Source organism: Corvus hawaiiensis, chromosome 6, assembly GCF_020740725.1.
Source record: "Corvus hawaiiensis isolate bCorHaw1 chromosome 6, bCorHaw1.pri.cur, whole genome shotgun sequence".
Lineage (NCBI taxonomy): Eukaryota > Metazoa > Chordata > Aves > Passeriformes > Corvidae > Corvus > Corvus hawaiiensis.
In genome coordinates this window covers 27647438-27670158 of record NC_063218.1, presented here as the reverse complement: position 1 = coordinate 27670158, position 22721 = coordinate 27647438, and the positions used below count along the sequence as shown (strand labels likewise).

The following is a 22721-nucleotide window of genomic DNA, read 5'->3' as shown; positions in this document are numbered from 1 at the left end:
GTTCTATCTTAACAAGAGGAAAGTTTATGTCTCTCAATCATTTTTTAGTTTCAAAATAAACAAATAATAATCTTAGTGTAGTTTTCCAACTGATGCCCAGCCATGCTTGGAATCCAGGACCCAGATTTCTCTCCACAAGCTGTGTTTTCTGGGACTATCTTCTTTTAACTGGTGCAAACAGAATCTCAGAATCGTTAAGATTGGAAAAGACCTCTAAGATTGAGTCCAACCTTTGACTGATCACCACAATGTCAACTGGACCACAGCACTAAGTACCATGTCCAGTCATTTCTTGAACACCTCCAGTGATGGTGACTCCACCTCCTCCCTGAGCAGTCCATTCCAATGTTTAATGACCCTTTCCATAAAGAGATTCTTCCTGGTGTCCAGCCTGAACCCCCCATGGCACAGCTTGAGGCTATGTCCTCTTGAGCTATCACTGGTTGCCTGGGAGAAGAAGCCAACCCCCACCTGGCTCCAACCTTCCTGCAGGTAGTTGTACAAAGGGAACCATTGTGGTGAGGAAATAATGTCTGGGACACATAATCATAGGAGCCAAAATTGTTTCTAAACCTTGCATAAGCTTGTACATTCAACTTCACGTAGATTCAGTATGTAAAGTTTACATGCAGGGGATCCTCTGTGAACATCTGTACTCAGTCATGCAGATGATGCTGCTGAGAAGTATTTCAAAGAGTACATGCAGGGCTGCCTGATTAGATTGTGCTGCAGATGCCATGAGCACCATGCTGCGTTACCATATATGGACACTGCCTTCATTTTTACTAAACTGATGGTGATAAAAAACATGAGCACTGATGCAATGACCTTTTAAAAGAAATGCTGGCAATGGATGTGGTAGTGAAGAATATGCCTCACACCTGAAGCAGGAAATTATTTACATATTATATTTCACAGAAATCAACTTTACAAACTTGTACTGATGTAAAAGTGTCAACCTGTTTTCAAAAATCACATACATTCCCAGGAAAGAGTTATTTGCTAAGTTAACCTCATCTTGATCAGGGGCTGAGTTGCTGCTACTAAGACGGTGATTTGCAATTCACTTGTGAGAAAGGTCAGCTGAACAATTTCTGTTCAAAGACTGTTGGTGTTATGACTTTTTTCCATAAGGAACTCCAGAAAAACAAGGGCTCTCTGACAGTCCTGAGGTACCAGAAACACCTGGAAATATTTGTGAAGGATTGATCATGTTTAACTCAGAAACAAATAAACAACCCCAAATTTAGAATAATATTTGGAAGACTATTGCTGCTATTATCATTATTATACCTATTATTCACTCTGTTATGGTAGCAGGCAGAGACCCACTCAAAATTAGTATCTCATAATGCTGAGTGTTACATGAACACAGGGCAAGACAAAACATCATCCATTAAGAAGTAAAGACTTGCTCAGTTTTTCCCAAGAATTATCTTGTCCAGCCCCCCAGGACACATGATATCAGATCTAAGTAATGCTTTGTTAATGCTATACTGATATGAATCAACTGGAATAACAAGGCATATTGATGCAGGATGCTCCTTCCATCTCTGGGTACATCAGCTTTAGGGTTGCTTTGTGCCAGCAGTGCTTACATAAGGGCAAGAGTCTGTCTTCACTGGATTTATAGCTAACCTTGATTTTTATTATTATTTTTCCCTAAATCGGTCAACAGACTGTTAACCGTGCACTGATTCAAATTAGTGTCTACTTTAGCAGTTATGCATGCCATTTTTTTATTTTTCCCCTTTCAATCTGAAATAAAAAAAGAAATTGTTGTGCAAATTTACAGTGATTTGTTCTAAACCAGAAAACAATAGGACAGTTAGATGCATTCACCATGTATTAATTCAATTTTCCCTTTCCCCATTAGTCCTGACTGTACTTCAATAACAAATTACTTAATAAAATAAACAACTAGCAAATAATTGAAATGCACAAACCTACTGATCAGTCTTCTCATTAGTCTATTTTGGTAAAGTGGGTTGACTGATTTAGAGCATGAGTCGGTTCTGCCATAAAAATTCCAGACATAGTAGAATATCTATGCAGCCACATATGCCTCTGAGCTAAACATTTTCATTCTTTCAGCTTTATAATCCTCAGTGACTCTAGAGGAAGAAAAAAGAATGTATGCCTTTGAATCAGTGGGACTGTCCATGCATGAGTAAGAATCACAGGACTAGGGGCCTAATTTGAATCAAATGTTACATCACCAAATAATTACATAGCAAACAAAACCAAATTCTTTAGATTAAATATAAGATTAACCATTTTGTTTTACTCTTTGGAGGCATGTAGAACCCAATACATTTTGGCCTGTCCTAGCTTTTGCAATGCTATAGGTACCAATCTTTCTTTTTTTACACATTGAATATCAAAAATAATGTATAGTTTTATGCTACAATACTGCTAGGCTTCTTCTTATTCCCAACACAGTTCCTTTTTGTGCTATCACGAAATGCAAGGCCTGAATTCCTGCCAAGCAATTACACAGTCCTGCTGTTATTTTAAATCCTAAAACACAAATAAAAGTATTATGCAGGCCTAGATAATGTTAGATACAACTACCAACATGGAAGCAGGAAATGAGAAAGTTACATCTAGGGATGGATTGCCAGCTAAATACTAAGGCCTCCCAAAAACCTTTTACATTCACTGTTAATCCAAAACTTTCATTGCCAGTCTCTTTTCTAATGGAGCACATAAAAATAGCATTAAGCTCCTTTCTTGCACATTTTTAACACATACTGATGTAATAGGGCATCTATTGTGGCACTTACACCAGTAAATACAATTAAAGTGAATGGAAACAATTTTAAATTCAGAGTAATGAGATACATATGAACAAGAACGGTAAGACAGGAATGCCATTTATTTGCTTTCCCATGCTGTCTGGATCACTCCTACTTTAGAAATACGATGAGGTGTTATTTGTACTGATACCACACTGTGCATTGAGGTACTCAAAGTGCTCTGTGAACATTATTAGTTCAAGTCACATTTGTGAGGCAGAGGCTAAAGTAGGAGGTAGTGAAAGGCAACTTCCTGTAGCTCCAACAAAGGTGAAGATAGGCGAAAGTTTTCTGATGGAAAAAGAGATTCAGAGGTGATTTTTTGCTTTTAGTGAAAGGGGAAAAACCCAGTGGTTTTAAACCTCTTTTCCCCCCGTTTTCACTCTTTCTTTGTATCACAGATGGAAAAAGTAGAGCAGAAAATTGCTTTGCCCAAAGCCACACACTGGCAGTAATTGAACTAGAAGACAGCATTGGTTTAAATAGAAAATATGCAATACATTGGTGGTATTTGGGCTATTCTAACTGTTGGTTCTTTCTCTTGTTCACATACACCATTTACTTTTCAACTGTATTTGCACGGCACTTCTGGTAACAGAATCTTGGGGGGATTCCCAAACTGTGAGTTGCTTTCAAGGAGCTTCAAGACAGTAAGAAGGAATAAATAGGAAGTACCAAATTCACCAAATTCTTGAGAGAGTGTCTCAAATTTTGGGTGCTGTTTTCCCAAGAAAAAGATTAAGAAGGAAGCTCTGCTTTCTGTTCTTGTTCAGCAATTGTGACTCTGATGTCTAGAATAAAGCAGCTGGTGGATCTCCCAGACAATCCAGTCGTGTCCCACTGTGCTGTGCAAAACATTAAACAGAGTGACGGTCATTGTTTTGTTCAATGTATGGTCTTAAGGACCAAGACACTGAAAACAAAAATAGATGGCCATTTATTAGATGAGAATTAAGATGCAAAGAAGTTAAGAAATGAAGTCAGTCACAACAGAGGTTGGTGGCAGACCTCAGGTAATGCCTGTGCATTTGTGGAGACCATTCTAGCCGTCTGTGGCATTCTGCTACTCCAGCTTCAAAAAAAACCCCCAATGTGTTTGAAGGAATCCATATAGAAGACAGTAATAGAAACTAAAAGCAAAAAATAATGGAAGCTTAAAAGATTCATCCCTCCTTCTCCAAAGAAGCTGTTTTTATACCAGAGGTGAGATTCAGGTTGAGCAGATCATACTTTTAAATCCAAGCAGATGTGGAATTTTGCTCTCAAAGAGGAGCTAAAGAGCAGTCGTTGCATTGAGTCACAATGAAGAACTTTTGTGGAGCTTTTGTGGTAAATGAGATCAGACACTACAGATGCATTAAAAGACCTGGTGAAAAGCACCACAAAGGCTGGCTAATATCCAGCAGCCCATCAAATGGCTGCCATTTCAACATGGGGAAGCAACTGTCTGCAGAAACTGTTATGTGCAAAATCTTGTTATGGGCAAAAAGAAATCCAGTCTATGTTTAGAGTCACGCCAAATTTATTTTAATTGCAACCTTAGCAATTTAATCAAAGAATTATTATCAGTCCAAATCTAATTATTGCAGAAAAAACAAATGAAATAGAAATAAAGAAATTGTATAGAAAGTCTCAATAATACTACAGTAAAAATTGTTATGCAAGCACTATTTAGCACCTACCCTTACCCCATTTCCTGGTGTTGTGCTTGCCCTTTCACTTCCTTGTGGCTTCCACCTGGTAGAGGGAGCACAGTGGATCATCAGCAGTCCTATGCCTGCAGGAGTATGATGTTGGTGTTTATGATTTCTTCTTCTTTCTCTCCTTTTTTTTTGAAAATAGCTCTCGCTTGGGGCTCTTTTGTACACTTTCTAATAAAGTTTTACTCTTTGCTTTTTCTTCACTGGCTTGCAACTATGTATTTTTCTTTTCGTTCATCTTAAGTGTTTTGCTTTTTGTTTATATTATATACTCATTCTTTCTTCTCTTTTTTATCCCTAAGAATAGTTTTGTCCAGCTCCAGGTTTCTATTTCTTTAACTGACCATTGGCAAGTTGTTTACAGCCTTGGGAGTCTCCAGTGCCCCATCTCTTACTATCCCATGCCTCTGCTTTACACTAGTCAGTGTCTTCACTTCTCAATGTTGCTACTGTTTCAATAGGCCTGTATTTCTGTACTCTGTAACACTGGGTTCGTCCTAAATATATCATTCTACACAGAATAACTACTAATTATTAATATCTACGTAACAACTGTGGTTACACATAAAAGTAAAACAAATTTGCCATAGTCTCCTGTCCTTGGAAAAAAATTTGTTACAGCCAAATCAAATAAAACTGAAGCTCTGGGGAAAGTTCCTGTGCTAAGCCTCCATGCTGCACTCTTGTAACACTTGGGACAGTGCCTGGGGACTGTCACTAGCAGTAGCAATACAGTTGCAAGTATTACTGGGCTAAATTCTGTTTATTAACTTCCAGTTCTGGATTAATATTTGTATGTTGTAAATTCATATGTTGCATACTCCATGTAGCAGCAGAGGTAAAAATTTACAGAAAGGGCATGGGAAGGAAGCAGTAATATTGCTGACTAGAAAAGAGGCTGTTGCACCTGAACTCATTAGAGAGCGTTTATGAGCCCAGTTCATAGTCCACACAGGCTCAGCTTCAACACACTGGGTGTGTACGCTGCAAACAAGGTCGCAAAACCCTGATTTTGCAATTCCTGTGTGGCAGTTGAATTGGAGATATAATAGCATAAGGATGACTCCTGACTTTATAGGTTATTTCAAGGAAGTGGGGAATATTAAGCATCTTCTAATAGATATTCTCTAAGTATAGAACAGGACAATTATATGAGTTTTTGTCTAGTCATAGAACAGAAACTATTTAAAGCAGAGCCAGGTCATCTGTTTAAAGCACATATTCATGGTTGAAGGGAATAAGCATTTGGCTTTGAAAAAGTAATTTTAATCAATTTTTTTATCAGTATGGTCCAGCATATTATTCAGAAATGGCTTCCTTCAGTAAATGGATTGTGAATCAATAGTAGATATAAATAAAGCAGTACAAAGGGCACAGCATTCAACAAGCTGCCAATCCCTGGAGGAGAAGATGGCAGTATCAAGATGGATATACAAATAAATCAGAAATGGGCAGATAATACACAAATATCCACCTTTTTGCAGAAATTTCAGAGTTCCGTCTGGTCCTAAGAACCACTGAAATGTATATTAGATTTTATGTGATTTATATGACAGACCACTGTGAGATGGTGTTTGGTTTGAAGTCTGTTTTTCACTAAACATTTTCAAGCTTATCCCTCTTAGAAATCACCGAGTTCTTTAAATATAGAGAATGAATTGCCAGGCTGCCAAAGATCTTTCTGGAGACAGGAAATAAATTAAAAACCGCAGACTTTGTATTATACCTCAAAGGATCAATTCTTGAGATATACCAAATACCCACAATTCCTGTAAGGTCTGTGAAAAGTGGGATTATTCAGCACTTTTTAGGATGTGACCTCCAACAGAAAGAGGAATTAAAATGTTTTTTCAAGCACACAGATCATAATGAATTTGTATTAGTCATTTGCATCAGGACAGTATTATTTAAATGTCTCTAGTAGGAACTTTGAACATGACTCATATTGTGTCTATCATAACTGTTAATTATTAATGAATAAATATGTCATTTGGGTCCTAATAGCTAGTATTTCCAGGCCATTTGTTTAAATGGTTGTTTTCAACTGTGAGAATATCAGTTGCCAGGAATTCAATATCCTTATTTATTTCATAATTATTAACCATATATTATGCTAACCTGAAAAAAATCTCATTACTCTCTTATCAAAACTATAAGCTTCGTATCTGTTAAAAATAAAAGGGATTCTCATGGCATAGTCTGAGCCTGAAGATTACACATTCAATGTTTTTTACAAAATAAAGATAAGGACAGAGTATTTGTAACTACTGGCCTACAATTTAGGATTGTGCAAGCTGCCATCCTCACTAACTGTAGGGCTTTACATATCCTCCAGAATAATTTCTTATTCAAATGGCAAATCTGGATAACTGCTACAAACCATATAAATGTCTGATTTTACTTTGAACCCTTCTAAACCATAATGCTGCATTAAAAAGAGAAACTTGATTCACAGGATGAACACATTTGAATCAGTTTTGAATTTGCCACATTTTAATATAGCTGTTCTGTTCTTACTGCCTTTTAAGACAGAATTTCCCATTATATCTTCTTAACACCATCTGTTAATAATGTTTATAACAGAACTGCATAGGGGGTCAGCTGGGAAGGGGGCCCCAAATGTACCAATACTGTCTATAAAAGGAAAGCTAGTCTCTGCCTAGAAGCTTCAATGGACAAAAAGCTGGAAAGAAGCAATAGGGACAGAGGGAACAATGAGATGGCAGCATACATTGTACCATCTTTATTTTTGTTTTCATTTGAATGTTTCTGTTCTTTTCCTGAGGCTCTGTTATGAAAGAATTGAGTAGACAGCAAGACCACAGTAACAAGGACATAGACCAAGCTATAGCAGGCAGCCTATCAAAACACATCAGAGATTTCAGAATGCAAATTTCAAGCAAGCAATTCAGTGATACTGCTGGTTTCTAGATATGCCTCACTTATTCTTCCCTGCACAGCCCATGATCAATCCTGTACTACCTTACATCTCCCACCCTTACACACTCTGATTGAGGGGGATGGACTTTCTTATTTATTACCTACTCTCTAAGAGGCTAAAAATTCAGTGAATTTATTTCCAATATATTAGTTAGTTATAAAGCATTCTCATTTTATAGATAGAAAACATAAGGCAAAAACTGACATAAGTACATCTAAAGTATTTTTTATCTATAAACCACTTCTTCAAGCTATACATGCAATACTTCTTTCATTATTTTTTAGTAAAAAATGATTGCATTATCCCATATTTGTTGATAAACATTTTGAATTTTTGGATCAATATTAACAATTATTTTGAGCACACTTCAGATGCATATGAACAAAAAACATACTCATTATAGCAAGGCAGTCTCAGGAATCCTTCTATTCACTGGGACTGGCAAAACCACCACAGATGAGTGAAAGCCTTTTTCAAACTATCTCCCAAGGCAATCAAGCACTTTAATGCTTAGGAGAAAAAAAAAGCCAAACAAAAGACACCAGTACTGTATTCAGGATACAATTTACTTTTTTCAAAAGTCAATCAGATGAGTGTAAGGTCCATTTGTATCCAGTTTTAACACCTGCCTGTTTCCATATGTGCCATGCTTGACAAGAACACCGGCTTCCACACATTTGGCATTGGTAGCCAGTTCTTTTTCACACAAAGTCACAAACTGAGAGTAAAGTTCCAACCCTTTTTCTTTTTCAATGTTTGCATGGTACTGCATCCTTCTTCCCTTTGGTTTACCACCTAGGGTAGCTTGTGGTATGATGAGTACGTCGCCTGGTAAATCAAGAACAGAAACAAACTCGCCGTTTTCATTTTCACTTAATTTAACATTCAACAGTGTATTGACTGCAAATAAAAATAAAATAAGAGTTAGTATAACTGTAGTGAATTAAACAGGACATCATAAACAGGATCCAACAAATATTTTGATGTGTGACAAACTACTGAGTAAAAGAAACTGTTTACTGTTGAACTGAAACATGGACAATCAATAAATACTTAACCAACTAATATGTCTGAGTATTGTGAAGAATGTGAAGGATATTAATACCATATGTCTAAAGTTCTATTTTTGGGGGAAGTGATTGGTTATCTAAAATCGATTCTAGTTGGACACCCCCAGAAGAAACCAGGATGCAATTAGTGAGCCTTCCTTGATTGTTTGGTACTCAAATAGGCAGCATTTACCCAACACTCCACATTGTGGGATGCACCATTCTCAGTGGTTTTGCCCTCTCTTTTTGCTCTGCTTGCAGTAGTTTGCAGCAGGACCCAGCACTGATGTGAGCTGAAGGCACAGCTCCATAGTTTGGTCTCAAGTAAAGTAAGTGTCCTTCAGTGCTCCACTTCGAGACATGCAGCTACCAGTTTGTCACTTGAGACAGGAAGTGGGCAGGAAGGTCAGATGCAATTTGGCTTATAAGCCAGAACATATAAACTTGCAAATGAAATCAATGCATTTACTAACATTAGATTTTCTAATGTTTCTATAAGAAATCAAATCATTACCCCAACTCCATAAAAGCTGGGAGGATACTAGTCATGCCTCCAAACCCATACATGTTTAATGTTGTTAGAAGCAAAAAGAGCTGAGTTGTGATTCAGGAACCAAAACCACACACTTAAGCAGATTCAAAATATATTTAGGAAACAATATTCTCTAAGGCACTCAAGGAGGATGGTCCTAGATGAATCTCCTTATAGGAAACAGATCTTTCTTCTTCTGGCCTGTTTTAGCTGCCACATGACTGAAAATGTAATTATTCTCAAGTAACATTCTCATGAAACTCTCACAAGCACAAAATAAATTTTCATATCATAGATTTAAATATTTAGCATCACAGAAGGACTGTGCCCTCCAAGACCAAGAGAGAACCCCCCAGGAGCTGCTCTCAGCTTTTTAAATAGCACCTGTACTTGTGCACTGCTGGTCCCAGCCAGTAGCCTGAAATAGACTATTGTTACACAACATTTAGCCAAATCACTACTATCAGCCAGCCACAGAAAAGGGACACTTTTATCTGGAAGATGTGGCATCACAGAATTTCCCAGGGGATCCAGTGCTACTGATGGAGGAAAGGAGGGAGAAGAAATGACATAAAAGTAAAAAAAAAAAAAAAAAAAAAACAGAACAAAACAACAACAACAAAAAAACCCCACCAAAAAAAAAAAAAAATCAAGCCAAAACAGCACTGGATGAAGACAGAAATCGCTACTATTTGACCTTATCCACAGCATCTTTTCTGCTTCAATATAAATGTTAAAGTGCACGTGGAGAAGAAGACAAGAATTGCAGACGTTGCCGTTACTGCTTCTGAACCAGAAAACTGCACGTGCTAACAGTGTATGTATAAAGTACCAATGGAGTGAGATGGGAAGGACACTGTTTCATTATCCACACAACTCCCTCTACTGGCTATAATTTTAAATATCCTGCACATACAGTGAGATCAGTGATAAAATACTTACCAAATCAAGCCATGAACTATTTGAAATTCAGTTCTGTCCTGGACTGAACCTGTTGCCCAACACATGTAATATGTTAAACAGCAGGTGCAGCATTTTCTCCTTTGCTAGACATGTTGTCAGGGGATTTGGTTTTCTACGTTGGTCATGAACAGACAGAGAAAGAGGCATGGACAACTGTCAAAAGAAACAAGACAGACCAAACTGTTCTTTCAGCCAGGTGATTGATTTAGAATGATGCCATCTCATGGCTTTCCAAATGGTTACTACCTTCTCTGCCTCAACTGCTTTTCTTCCTTTTCAAACAATACAGTAATTTATATGGATTATATCATACCAATTTTTGGGACAAGATCCTCATCCGCATCTTTGAAGAAGCATATGTAGATAACAAGCCCTCTCTGGATCTACAAAAGATTACAGAAAACGATGTCAATGTTTCTCATTATCTACTATGCATGCTTATCATTAAAACTGGTATTAAAAATGACAAACCCCATAACAGACAAAGGTTCAAAGAGTAGTTTTAATTACTTAGTATAGCTTCAGACATTAAGTTTACACACCACACTGTGGAAGCTTATAAGATATATACTGATTATCTGCACAATGCTTCTACGTACAATTAGACAATTTATTAGCTCCATGTGAAGCCAAATTTAGTCGGAATGTAGAGTGTACAGTATTAACATAGACGAGGTGATGAGATGAAATTAGTATACTTAAATCCAGCATAAGAAACAATTTAAGCTTTTTTCCTATCAAATGTACAGCTAAAATATTTTTCAATGTGAATTATATTTCCAGTTATGAAACATGACAAACACCATAGGACTTGTCAAAGAACTGAATTTTGACATTGAAAGTAATCTAGTACAATTTAATTCTGAAAAAAACAGAGAGTCTGTTAATTAAACATTTAAATATGATGACCAGCAGCTATGAAATTGTTCAGAATATTATAAAGTTGTTCAAAATACTATTTATCAGCTTGGGTAAAATCTAACTGGCAAAATGGAACTTTTCACCTGATTGGTATAGACTAAAGGATATGCCACTTCTTTAGCATTCAAAGAGACTACCTGTAAGAAATATGCATTTGAGGGAAGAATTAGGCCTATACTGAGGAGAAAGCACAAGAAAACTTTTGTGTAGCTTTTCTGCTCAATTGGTTAGTCCATGAGGAGTGCAACAACCCATGCTTTACTAAGCCAAACTGATAGGCTCTGCAGCCAGCAGCAACTATGTCTCATGCACAAGTATACCTGAGTGGCTTAACTTCTTTGGGAAAAACTCCAGAGTATCTACAGGCAGACCGTATATAAAGAAACCTCCCTGCTGCTTTGCCAAGAAAAAGTATCTTTTTAATTTTGTTGGAGGAAACAAATGTCAACTTGTGAAATACCACTGAAGAGATGTTAAATAGATTGGGACAGGCAGGAGTTATTAATATCAATGTTATCAAAGCAAAAGGATGGAAAATGTGAATAGTTTCTAAAAACTATTCTAAAATTTTTTTCCTCTATTTTTTTCCCCGTTTCTTTAAATGATAAAGGTTTTTGGTGAAGAAATCTTAGCTATACACATGAGATTTTGTCCCTTTGTTATTGCAGAGATTATACAAAATGCTCAAGGCTGAGAAAAGCTATGCCTTCTCAACTGTTTTTCTAGTGACTAACTTCTGAAAAAAGAGAATGCTCTTTGTAGCCAAAATGTCACATGCTGAGAACTTTCAAAAGCTTTAAATGGCTCTTTTCAAAACTCATTTTGGCCAGTGCAGAATATTATACAGATTCCCAAATGACTACCATATTTCATAAACACTGTAAGAAATTTGATGGCCAGAACCTCAAATGACATTTCAAATCATCTGTTCAAAAAGGGAGAGAAATGCAGACTGCCAAACATTAGATATCCTTACATGTTTAGGTAAATATTCATTCCGGAAACAGACTGGTGTCAGGATATTAATAGGTAACAACAATGCACAAAGAGCTACTAATAAAAATATTTTATCAAAATAGGCCAGATGCATTTGGTCTTGCTATTGGTCTAACCCCAGCATTAGAAATAAGTGACTCTGTGATACAGCACACATAACAGAAAATAATTTTAATTCTGAGACTTGTGACAGTCTTTGTTTTGCACAGTCTCACAGTAGTAACGATATTCTGCTAGCAGCTCATTTAAAGACACAAAAAATAAGTAAAGTGACCCTTGCAAGACCTAAGGTCAGACAGATAACGATTAAGTAAAATAATTCATGATTTTTCCAGCCTCTGTCCTTATTTGATGTCTGTTTTTGAAGAAACTATTTATCACAAGATGAGACATGCATATTGAAAAAAATTAGACCAACAGAAGGCTAAATGAGAAAACAATTAATTCAGAGACAAGTTAAAGCTGATAGAGGATGCTTCTATTTATCCTGCATGTTTATGGTCTTCTAGGACACTACAACCATGATGTAGTTGAAAACTATGCAACTATTTTTAAGCTGAAACTTATGGTTTCAACTATGACTGAAAAGTATGGTCCAATATGTGCAGCCATGTTTCAACTCCTTGTTAAGTCTTACTTTGTTCTTTAGCTTTCTTAATTGAATAGAAGATGTAAAATTGAATGCAATTACAAGACCACATTTAATAATAACATATGTCAATCTGACCTTACATCAGTGTTCCAGGTGTCCTAAGGCTTGTGCTCGTTGTCAGTGTAGTGTGTAAACCTTTTGAATCAAAGCAAAACCATCGCCATTGCTGCAGGTCCTCTGTAGCCTATCAAAGTCTAGTTGACTACCCCTCAGATCCGTATTTAATGCACAAAAATTAGAGCAAAATAACACAAATAAGAAGATCATAAATTCAACATGCTGATGTGCAAACAGCCACTGTAAGGAACCTACACAGTGAGAGGCAGGCAGTTGGACAGGAAAGCTGTGCTCTATGTGGATCTACTGTTAGCAGTAAAATGCCTACATAAATAAACCAGCAAAGCAAGATACTGTGCAACACTGGCATTTATTATACAACTGTCCTAAGTAATCATCAGATCAGGCAACCTGCATCATGAAGCCAGCCCTAAAGCCATATAGACAGCCTTAGCAACGCTGCCTCCAAATGCTGCTTTTTAGCTCTTTTGCGGGGAAAAATGAGTAACTGACTCCTTCCTCACCCTCCTTACTAAATACATTCATCTGTATTTTTTAGGATTTCATTAGCAAAACTGAAATATATTCTGCAATGTATTATCTCAAGTCTACCTTTTCCTATTTTTTCCCCAGGAAATTGGAATGGATAACAAAACCAGAGATACTTTGTAATTCTTAGGAAGTCAGTGAAACTAACTTACATAAATTATTCTGTGACATTTCCATTTCAAGTTCAGATTTACTACCCTCTGGGAAGATTTCTTCATATTTTTATATTCAGTGCAGCAAAGAGAGATTACATCATCTGCCACAGGTCACAGAGCAAGTCTGTGCCTGGTACTTTGCACCTCTTTTTGCCATAGTAACCAGAAAACAAGTCAAGGGAAATAAGATAAGGAAAGGACAGTTCTCCTTGCATAAAGTGTAGGCACTTATATTTTTTAGCTGAATATTCATTTCATGTTTCTTTTCTCCACAGTTATGAAATACACCAAACCTCACCTTATTTCACCCCTACCTTTAGAAGAATAATTCCTTTTATTTCTTTGTATTTTGCTGTATACATAAACCTTTTATGGAGGGTACATAACCAAAATTCTCAATAAACAAGACATCCTATGCCCAATAACCCTCAACAGGCCAAGCAACTCATTCATGAAAACACAATGAAGGCAGAGATTAATGTATAAAGCACACTCCTAACCTTTTTGCAGATAAAGAACATCTGCTCTGAAGTTCCTGAAGTACCTACAGGAGTCTCTTACAGCTCAGAAGCTATTCAAAGCCACCCACATAATATGCCATTTACAGTATTCTAGAAATGTCTCAAGGTGAGGACCTACTTTTAAGTGGTCATAAAACATCAGGAACACACTGGTTGACATAAATAATAGTTGATGAGGTCTGTATTTTTTATTTTTGTGTTTCTGCGTTGACATGCATATATAGGGAGTAAAATTACCCTACTACAAAATGTCAGCAGCAAAATTTCCTTCCAGTGACCTCTAAAGTAGTCATACTAGAGAAAATACGTACTTCCCGTAGGCTTTTTTTCCTGCATGGTGACTAGTTCTTGTTAAAACAGACTCCTCTTTAAAAGCCCCGGGTACCTGTGAAAGATTCCTAAGTACCCATGACAAATATTAGTAAGGTTCATGTCTGAAAAAATATCTGCTGGAGACCACCCAAATCTCTTTCAGATTCCTTTAGTGCTATCTATTACTTTCCTACTGATTTTGCTTAGTATATTAAAAACAAATTAGAGAGAGAAACCGCATAACCTCCTTGTAGCAAAGTTATTCATCAACCACAACATGTACCTTTGAAGATAGTTTAAAAGAAAGACAGCAAAATTACGTTTTTTCTTTTCTTTACTAGATCTACAATTACTTCTGTGATTAGCAGGCTAGAAATAGGTTATTTCTCCTATAGTTAATGTATGCTGGGCTAAGCATATTTTATTATAATTAACCTTATACTGAGAGGCTAATAATGCAATACACACTGACACACTACATCTGTGAAACACAGTATCTGTGAGATGGTATCTATTTCCTTCCAGTAAAACATTCTGGCTTCCCAGACCATGCTGCTGAAACTACATCTGCTGGATCCACCTGCCCCTTTTGAACAAGAAGAGAGATGTTTTAAGGATAATGTGAAAGGCAAAAAGTGAACTCTCTTCAGATGTGTTGAATGAATGCATAAACCCTTTAAACATGCTAGAATTTTTACTTTTTAAAATTTATGCACGTGCATTAAGCTTCTTCTGTTGTAATAGTCTTTAAAAATGACAAAAGATAAAACCAAGAAAACCCATGGGGTAAATAGTTGATAACGGCAGAAATGACTTAGTCTAGTGTAGATAACTCACAAGCAGTGACAGCTACGGCAGGGCAGTGCATTCCAAAGGGCAGCCTTCATGCTTTGGTAAAGAGACCTGGGCTGGATGCACAGCACATCGACCAAAGAGTCTGCAGACCTACCTACCTCTCCCAGCAGAAGACTGTGGGAGGAAAAGGGGAAAATACAATGTTTTCCTCAACCTATGTGGTGGTCTGCACGCTAAATTTCATTTTTAGTTAGTGTTCTGGAAAAAAACCAACCAAACAACATCAGAACTACTGCTGCCATAGTCCCATTGCCCTACCTGGCCTTTCCTCTCCGAGTTAACACTATCACACAACAAAGCCGACAGCTGAGCCCACCAGCCAACGTTGTAGTGTCTCTGTGAAAGCGTGTTTAAGAAAAGAAGGAACAACACAGTTAGAAGGGAAGTGTTTGGTCGTGGAGCAGTCATGCTCCTGAAGGAACTGCTGCCTGTGGAGGACTCTGTGGAGCACAGGGAGAGAGAGCAGCCGAGCGAAAACGCTATGCGCCGACCTCGGCCTCCTGCTGCTTGTCCCTTTGCCGAAGTGACTGACCGTAACCTTTGGTGATAACCAGGGGGCGAGGAGAGGGCTCTGGACTGGAAACGAGACACGAGGTTCAAAAGCGCCGGAAGTACAGCTCAGCCGGGAAAAGGAGGAGAGGGTGTTCCCCTCAAACGCCGAAATGCCCACCCTCTCCCCGCCGGCGCACGCGCGCAGGGGACAGAGCGCTTTCCCGCCGCCCGCCCCGAGCGGCCCCGCTCCGCGGGGGGAGAACGGGCGATGCCGAGGGTGGGGGGCGGCCCGCGGCCCACGTTACCTCCACCCACTGGGCCTCGGAGCCGCGCTCGGGGGGCCGCACCTGCAGCCGGGCGGAGAAACTCTGCTGCAGCACGGCCCGGGCCCGCGTCGCCGCCATGGCGGGCCCGCAGCGCTGAGGGCGGGGCCGGGTCACGCCTTTCCGGCACCGGCACCGGCACCGGCTGGAGCCCGCGGGTCACGGGCGGCGGGGAGCGTGATGGGGGGAACCTTGTGCACATGTTAAAACAGCGCTTCTGATCTGACCTCTTTATGGAGGGGGCTGAATACAAAGTTTGGAACAGAATTAAACAAAGTGTTTCTACAGCTCTACTTACCGATGCCCTGATAGCTAGCAGGAAGCGGGCTTTGGTTTCTTAGTTTGATGGGAAATGAAAGCTCTTTTTGTCTTCTGGTGGGGAAATGTTACATGCGTGTGGTAAGAGCAGTATGCTGGATAGTTTATGCACGAAAAAGAAAATCTGAATATAGCTTGTTATTTCTTTTGTTCATTACTTAGTTTGTGTTTCAGGTTGCTGAGGTCAGTCTTACCAAGTTGGAGCATTTCTCTTCAGTGATACTGCATTGGAGCAGAGGGAACACAAAACGCAGTTAAAAGGGATCTGGATAGCTAGTGATCCAAATCATTCGGGAAAAAGAAGTGCATAGTTTCAAAATGAGATCCCACTGCTAATGGCAAAAGTTAAAAGTATTGCAAGTGGTTCTTTTATTATCTTGCAGGTTTTTGGCTACATACCCTGATACTCCTTGAACAGCTCCAAAACTGGAAGAGTTGTGTCTTTCTCCCATATGTGAATTCTAACAGAGAAAAGTTTTGAACAATACTGCCTTCACTGAAGTCAGGATAGAATGATGCAGAATTCAGTATCTCTCTCCAAATTCATTTTATGTCCAAAGATTTTATTTTTACAACTGTGTTTAAAAATAAAAAAACTAATATATAGTAGTGTGAGTAAGAAGCTGAATTTTAGTACCTGGACTCAATAATAGAGTAAGATTACCAATGATCCCCACTGAACAGCAAGGGCCAATATGTACTTCTGAATAGTCAGTGTTACACATAGGAATATATTTGGGTTCTGTTTGTCATTTTAAAAGAAGATTCTCAATGCGTGTTCAATAAGGTTACTCTTCTCAAAGCAAACCTTCATGGAAGAACAGGAAATTGCACTAGGTGGTTAGTGTATGAAGTAGCTAATTTTTGCTAGCTGTAGGGTATTGTAAAATACAAGATGTTTTTATTTAAACTCTGCTAATTTTATTTAAAATACCTTCTGTTCGTTTACTTGAAAGCTATATCCCCAGACTCATTGAGAAGAGTTTAATGAAGTAGAAATCCATTTAAAATGAGAGGGTTTTCCATATATATTTGTGATATAAATTGATTGTTAAGGAAAATGAATTTTGCTACAGTCTGAGCAAATTATAATAAGCACATTATAGAGGGATATTAATATATAAGGATATTGATTGTTACTTGGTACTGTGCCATTATTTATACCAGGATATGATGGAGAACATTTATTCATGCGCAAGTTTCAATACAAATGCCTGTGAAACATTGCATAGAAAAATTAGTATGACATCATTGTTTATGGATTCTTGGTGGAATTATATTGTATTTTCCTTAGGAAGCCAAATAATTCTGTTGCACCTTGAATTTCTTCAATCTTACTGGCCTATTGTTAGATTAAGGGCCTCTCTTTTTATGCCAAAGAATGATAGTAAATTTGTTGGATAAATTTTAGGTATGGATTTGGATTTGACTGTGGGTTTTATATAGAAAAAACCACCTCCTGACATCTAAAGAATATAACCATGCATAAAATATATTGGTATTTCTATCAAGTACTATATAAAGCCATTCTTGTGTATGTTTTGGAATTGACAGGTGTCCCAGAGTATTTCCTGTATCTTCTCTGCTTGTTGTCACTGGATCTGAAAGTAGGTAGACATTTCTGGTTATTTTCAGATAATTTCTCTTTCAGAGGGGCAGATGGCAGTGTCACAAATTGCAGCGGTGGGAATGGTCGTGTGTCTGAGTTCAGGAAGTGTTTGGGCAACGCTCTCAGGTGCATGGTGTGATTCTTGAGGTGTCCTGTGCAGGGCCAGGAGTTAGACTTGAAGATCCTGGTGGGTCCCTTCCAACTTAGCGTATACTGCGGTTCTGTGAATCTATGCATATTTGGAACAAATCCTTTTGTCAAGAGGTGGGTGGATGCTGGAAGCTCTGCCTGTGCAGGGACTTGGCTTTCTCCTTGTCTTTCAGTACCAAAATGATCTCAAGTGGTTGAATTCTTCTAGGCCTAGGGATGGTTTTGGGGGGTTTTTGTTGTTATTGCTATTAAGTTTGGTGTTGCATACCATTTGGTAGGGGCAGGAGTTGACTGGACCTTTGAAGGAACAAGATGTATCTGGGATGTTTTTCCTTTGTCTATGGCGTCTGAAACATGATCAGTGGTCTTTCATGCAGCTCTCACATCGACAGAGTTGCCCTTACCTGTTTTGAAGAGAAACTATACAAAGCTTCAGTGGCACTTAGATAGCAAAGACACAAAATAGGTTTTTGGCAAGGGGTATATCTTGGTAGAACTACCTCTTTTGAGATATACGTACCTGAAAGGCGCCAGAGTGCCAAGCAAAGAATTAGATTTCAACACTTGCTTTCTCCATTGCCAAATTTGGACCTCTTCCCATGCATACAGATTTTAAAAAAAACCAAAACAACCAAACCAAAAAAGTTCAATCACTTAGAATCATTTAGTAAAGAATAATGGGTGGGGGCCACAACTGGTGTGAAGGGTGAGACAGAACCAATGTATGTCTTTGTGCCAGCTGTTAAAGATTGCTGTAAAAAGACTCATCATCAGAGAATGTCCTGGAAAGTGGAATTTGCAACAATGAATTGCAAATTTCCATCACAAGGTAAAGATATTTCCCCAAAATAATTTGTAAACTGGGATTGATGTTCGAGTAAAACACAATTTTAATTTGGCCATGTTGAAACAACAGGTCAATCCCTCAAAGAAATCAAAAAAGATATTGCATATCTTCAGTCCAAGATGTTTAACCTGTCACTGGACAACTCAGAATGTTAGTGGGATTTGTTTTTGAAGTGATCGTACATCTTGAACTGAGTCAAGCCCTTCGCTTTCTGTTGGAGGATGATCTCTTTTTCTTCTCTTTTTCTCCCAGTTCACTTATTTTGTTTCTCTTTTTGAGCTACTTGCCTTATCACAAATAGCACAAATTGGTTCTCTGGTTCTTGTATTTGGTGATTATTTTTTGTAGCCTATTTCTCAGTCTAGTTCAAGACCCAGTTTAGTTTACTGCAGCCTCAGAAATGTTAGCTGAAATGCTGATTAACTGGAAGAGACAAGGTACTGCTCAAAAGTGGTGTGGGTGCAGAGAGGATTAGCTGGTGGTGTTAGAACAATTTTACAGTCTAAGACACGTTATGATGACGGTGTTTAGTACCCACTTATTCAAAGTACTGTCCAGAGGTCAGGGGTATGTCTGCCTCCCAACCATCATCCTCCTTCCTCCAGAGGTATTTAAATAAGAAAAGCAAAGAGGGCATGAAGAATTTCCCTAGTAGAAGTCAGACAGCAAAAATGAGCAGTCCTGTCAGTCAAAGACCACAATTATTGCACAATGCTTGTGCAGAGCTACCAGAAACACCTCTTCCAGAGAAGACGTAGAGTGAAGACTATCATCCACTTTGCCTTCCAAACTGCCCCTCAGGTCTGTTTAGCATTTGAAAGAACTATTGTAGACTTCTGGGGTAAGATGATTGAGAGGAAGATGGTACTGTGGTTTTTATCTTTGTGCTTTGCACCATACCTCTGAGGTAGGTCATGGCTTCTTCAGCTCCATTTCTGTAGCATCAGAGTTGGTCCACCTCTTCAGCTCTTCCAGCAGAGCCAATTTATAGAGTCCCCACAAATGTCAGAATTTTTAGCACTGAAGGCTGGTATTCCTGTTGTGGAAGTACAGGTCTGTGATTTGAGCAGTTGATTTTATCTGTGTTTAAAGAAAGCAACAAAAATTTAATACGCTGTTAAAAATAGATTAGGGTTTTGTTTAGTCCTTCATACAAGTACAAAACAGACACTGAAATGTGTTATAGCAATCAAAAGTTAATTACATTTCTGAAAAACCCCAGATTTAGTGTGAAAGCTGTGTCAGATACAATTACTGTTTTTTATTGTGAGAAGCAGAAATTTGGCTCTATTAGAGGAAAAAAAAGTAGCCAGATTAAAGACATACAATCTGCTTGCTTACTGCAATTGCCTAAAGGAAGTAAGAACACTATTAGTCAGTTTCTTGTTGGGTGCTGGGCATGTTCATTTGCCTGTGACGTTTAGCTACTCTATTTTTTCCTGCTTGGGTGTCTCCTGAACCAGATCTTTGTCTGTATGATTGACAGGCATTAATGTTAAAAGGACTGCTGTATCATGCTCCAGTGGAATCAACAGGGCAGTGGGAGTGGCCTACCTGCCGCATGTACCAGGGGGACTCACCGTAACACGGTGGACTGGTTAAAAGCAATATGTTTATTTTTTTTTCACGGGATTGAGCTAATCCCATATGCCCACGTGCTCTTTCTTGTGCAGAGCCAACTCTGAGTTTCAATACCACAGTCTTAATTCTGGAATTCAGAGGCAGGCTGTACAGAGTCATGAAGCTGACTCCATGAGGAGTCCCTCAAAGGTCAGCAGTTTTCTGCTTTACCATTAGGAATGGTATTGCCAGATCCAGGTTGATCCCTGCAGGTGTATCCAAATATACTTGCTTCCCTGGTCTCCCGAGTTTGGGATCTGGGTTCCACAGAGCAGGAGCACATGAAAACAACTTGGGTGTAGGACAGTACTGACTCAGTGTTGAGAGAAGAAGCACCGAGCACCAAGCTAAAAAAGGATAACCTTATGGTCAGAGGGCCTGGAGCAAACGGGGCAGGAGTAACAGAGCTCAGTGACAGTCAGCAGCTGTACAGGCTGTTTGCCATCCCTGAGCAAGCTCGGTAGGGCCACCCTTGACCAAAGTCAGCTTCAGCTTGTGCTCTATGTGGAGCTGCTGACCATCCATGAGTTCAGAGCCTGGTGCTGCTCTGGCAGGTGGGGGTCTGGTTTGCTTCAAGCCCCTGAGCTAACCCATGCCTGGCTGATGTAGATGGGTATTGCAAACTGGGTTCCTCCTGATGGAGCAGGTATTTAGAATAGGAACAATGGAGCACAGCTTCTACATTCTTTATTTTCCTACCATCAGGGTTGGTCTGCTGCATCCAAGGTGGATACTCCTCTACCCCGCCATGTAAAAGAATTAAAGTCTGTTTTCCTCCCCAAGTACTGCTGCATCACTGCTCTCTTCACCTTATAAACACTTTTGCAATAGCAATTAGTACTACAGAATGTGGATGTATTACTTAATCCCATTTTTTTTCATCTTCAGTGAGAAATTTTGATGATAATATGACGAGGATGTTGCTATAGACAAAAATGCATCAATATATTCTAGGAGCTGAAACTTGAGCTTCCATGTTTTCAATAGATGCCATGTGTAACATCAGAGTATTGGCATAAAGCCTCATGTTATTAAAAATGGACGTGAAATGAGATGTGGCTTTTTCTGTTCCTTTCACAAACAGTGAGATAAATGAGAGTCATTTATTATTCTCTCTGTACCTGGAGGACTCCTTGCCTCCAGTTACTGTTGAGTATGCAGGCATAATAAGGCTGCATGTCATTTTTTTGCATTTATATGGATGACTTTCAAAGTAAAACTCACCACATCTTCAGGCCAAAAGCTTTCTCCTTGAGTCACAGCTCCTATCATTTTTTCCCCTCAGGCATACTGATCCTTAGCTAGTCAGGGAAGCATGCACACAAATGATAGGTCATTAGGAAATTCTCTGAATGGCAAATCTCTGAAGTCATCCCAAGTGCTATTTGCCATGCATCATGATAAAACTTGTGAGTTTGCGGAGGCCCTAATTATATGCTTGGTCTGCCATTTATCGGTTGTTGGAGCTGTTGTTTCCAGAACACAGCAACCTCTTCCGCAGCATAGTTCAACAAGATTGCCAGAGCACAGTGAGCCAAGCAGGGCTGACAGATTTTGGCATTTTATTCCCTTTGATGAAAGAATATTGCATTACAACACAAATTGGTACCTTACTTTGCCATAGTACAGCATCATATACTGGTACAGCGATGTTGATCTATGGGCTTTTCTTAAAATTATATTTTGGGAACTCATTTCCCTTAGAACAAATGGCAACTGTAAGACTTTCATTTACCATCAGCCTTTGGTTTTTGATGGTTTGTTTCAGTAATACAGTAGTTTTTATATATATATATAATCCTTTCATTATTTTAACCCACATAGAAGGTCATCTTGGGGGGGGGGGGGAAGCAAATATTTAATACAGTGAGCTAAATAATAAAAGATTGTAAATTCTAATGAATATTCATGGAGTCAAATAAGATAATAAACATGTCAAGAAATGATGTGGCTTCCTGCTACGACTTCCAGTGTAGATTAACATGTTTCAAAGAGCAGTGTCAAAAATTGTTTTTTAGTTTTTAATTTTCACACTTTCTCAAAGCACCAATTTTTAAAATGCATGTTTCTGAACTCATTTAGGATGATACTACTAATGTATTATTAGATACATCAGAAACATTGCAATGATAGGATTTTTCACATATTTTTTGATTGGTTTATGGTTTTTTTAAGCTGCCAAAAGTCACAGTTTTTCTTTTACAAAAGATGCTAAATTGCTGCTACAGAGTGGAAGCAAAACATTTTATCTCCAATATTTTATGTTATAAAAGAATAGAAAAATAGTATTTGGTATAACTTTTTCTCAAAGAGCTTTTTATTTCATAGATAATTCTTGGAACTGCTGGAGGCTTATATTTT

General features: G+C 38.4%; 1 protein-coding gene and 1 long non-coding RNA gene across 5 annotated transcripts; one reads left to right on the top strand and one right to left on the bottom strand.

Moving 5' to 3' along the window:
- The first annotated feature begins 261 nt into the window (after window positions 1–261).
- Window positions 262–21781, top strand: LOC125327749. The gene is made up of 4 exons (XR_007204354.1): window positions 262–272; window positions 4163–4167; window positions 10465–10470; window positions 17841–21781. It is a non-coding gene; the product is annotated as an uncharacterized LOC125327749 (long non-coding RNA).
- Window positions 7227–15923, bottom strand: DTD2 (D-aminoacyl-tRNA deacylase 2). 4 transcript variants are annotated; one of them, XM_048307602.1, is made up of 4 exons: window positions 15799–15923; window positions 15260–15337; window positions 10297–10366; window positions 7227–8339 (listed from the first exon to the last, which is right to left on the bottom strand). In XM_048307602.1, the coding sequence occupies exons 1-4, from the start codon at window positions 15895–15897 to the stop codon at window positions 8014–8016; spliced, it is 573 nt and encodes a 190-aa protein (XP_048163559.1). In that variant the 5' UTR covers window positions 15898–15923; the 3' UTR covers window positions 7227–8013. The 4 variants fall into 4 exon arrangements, with proteins under 4 accessions (XP_048163559.1, XP_048163560.1, XP_048163561.1 ...); XM_048307603.1 differs by having other exon boundaries at window positions 15841–15923; XM_048307604.1 differs by lacking the exon at window positions 15260–15337.
- Window positions 21782–22721: the final 940 nt, after the last annotated feature.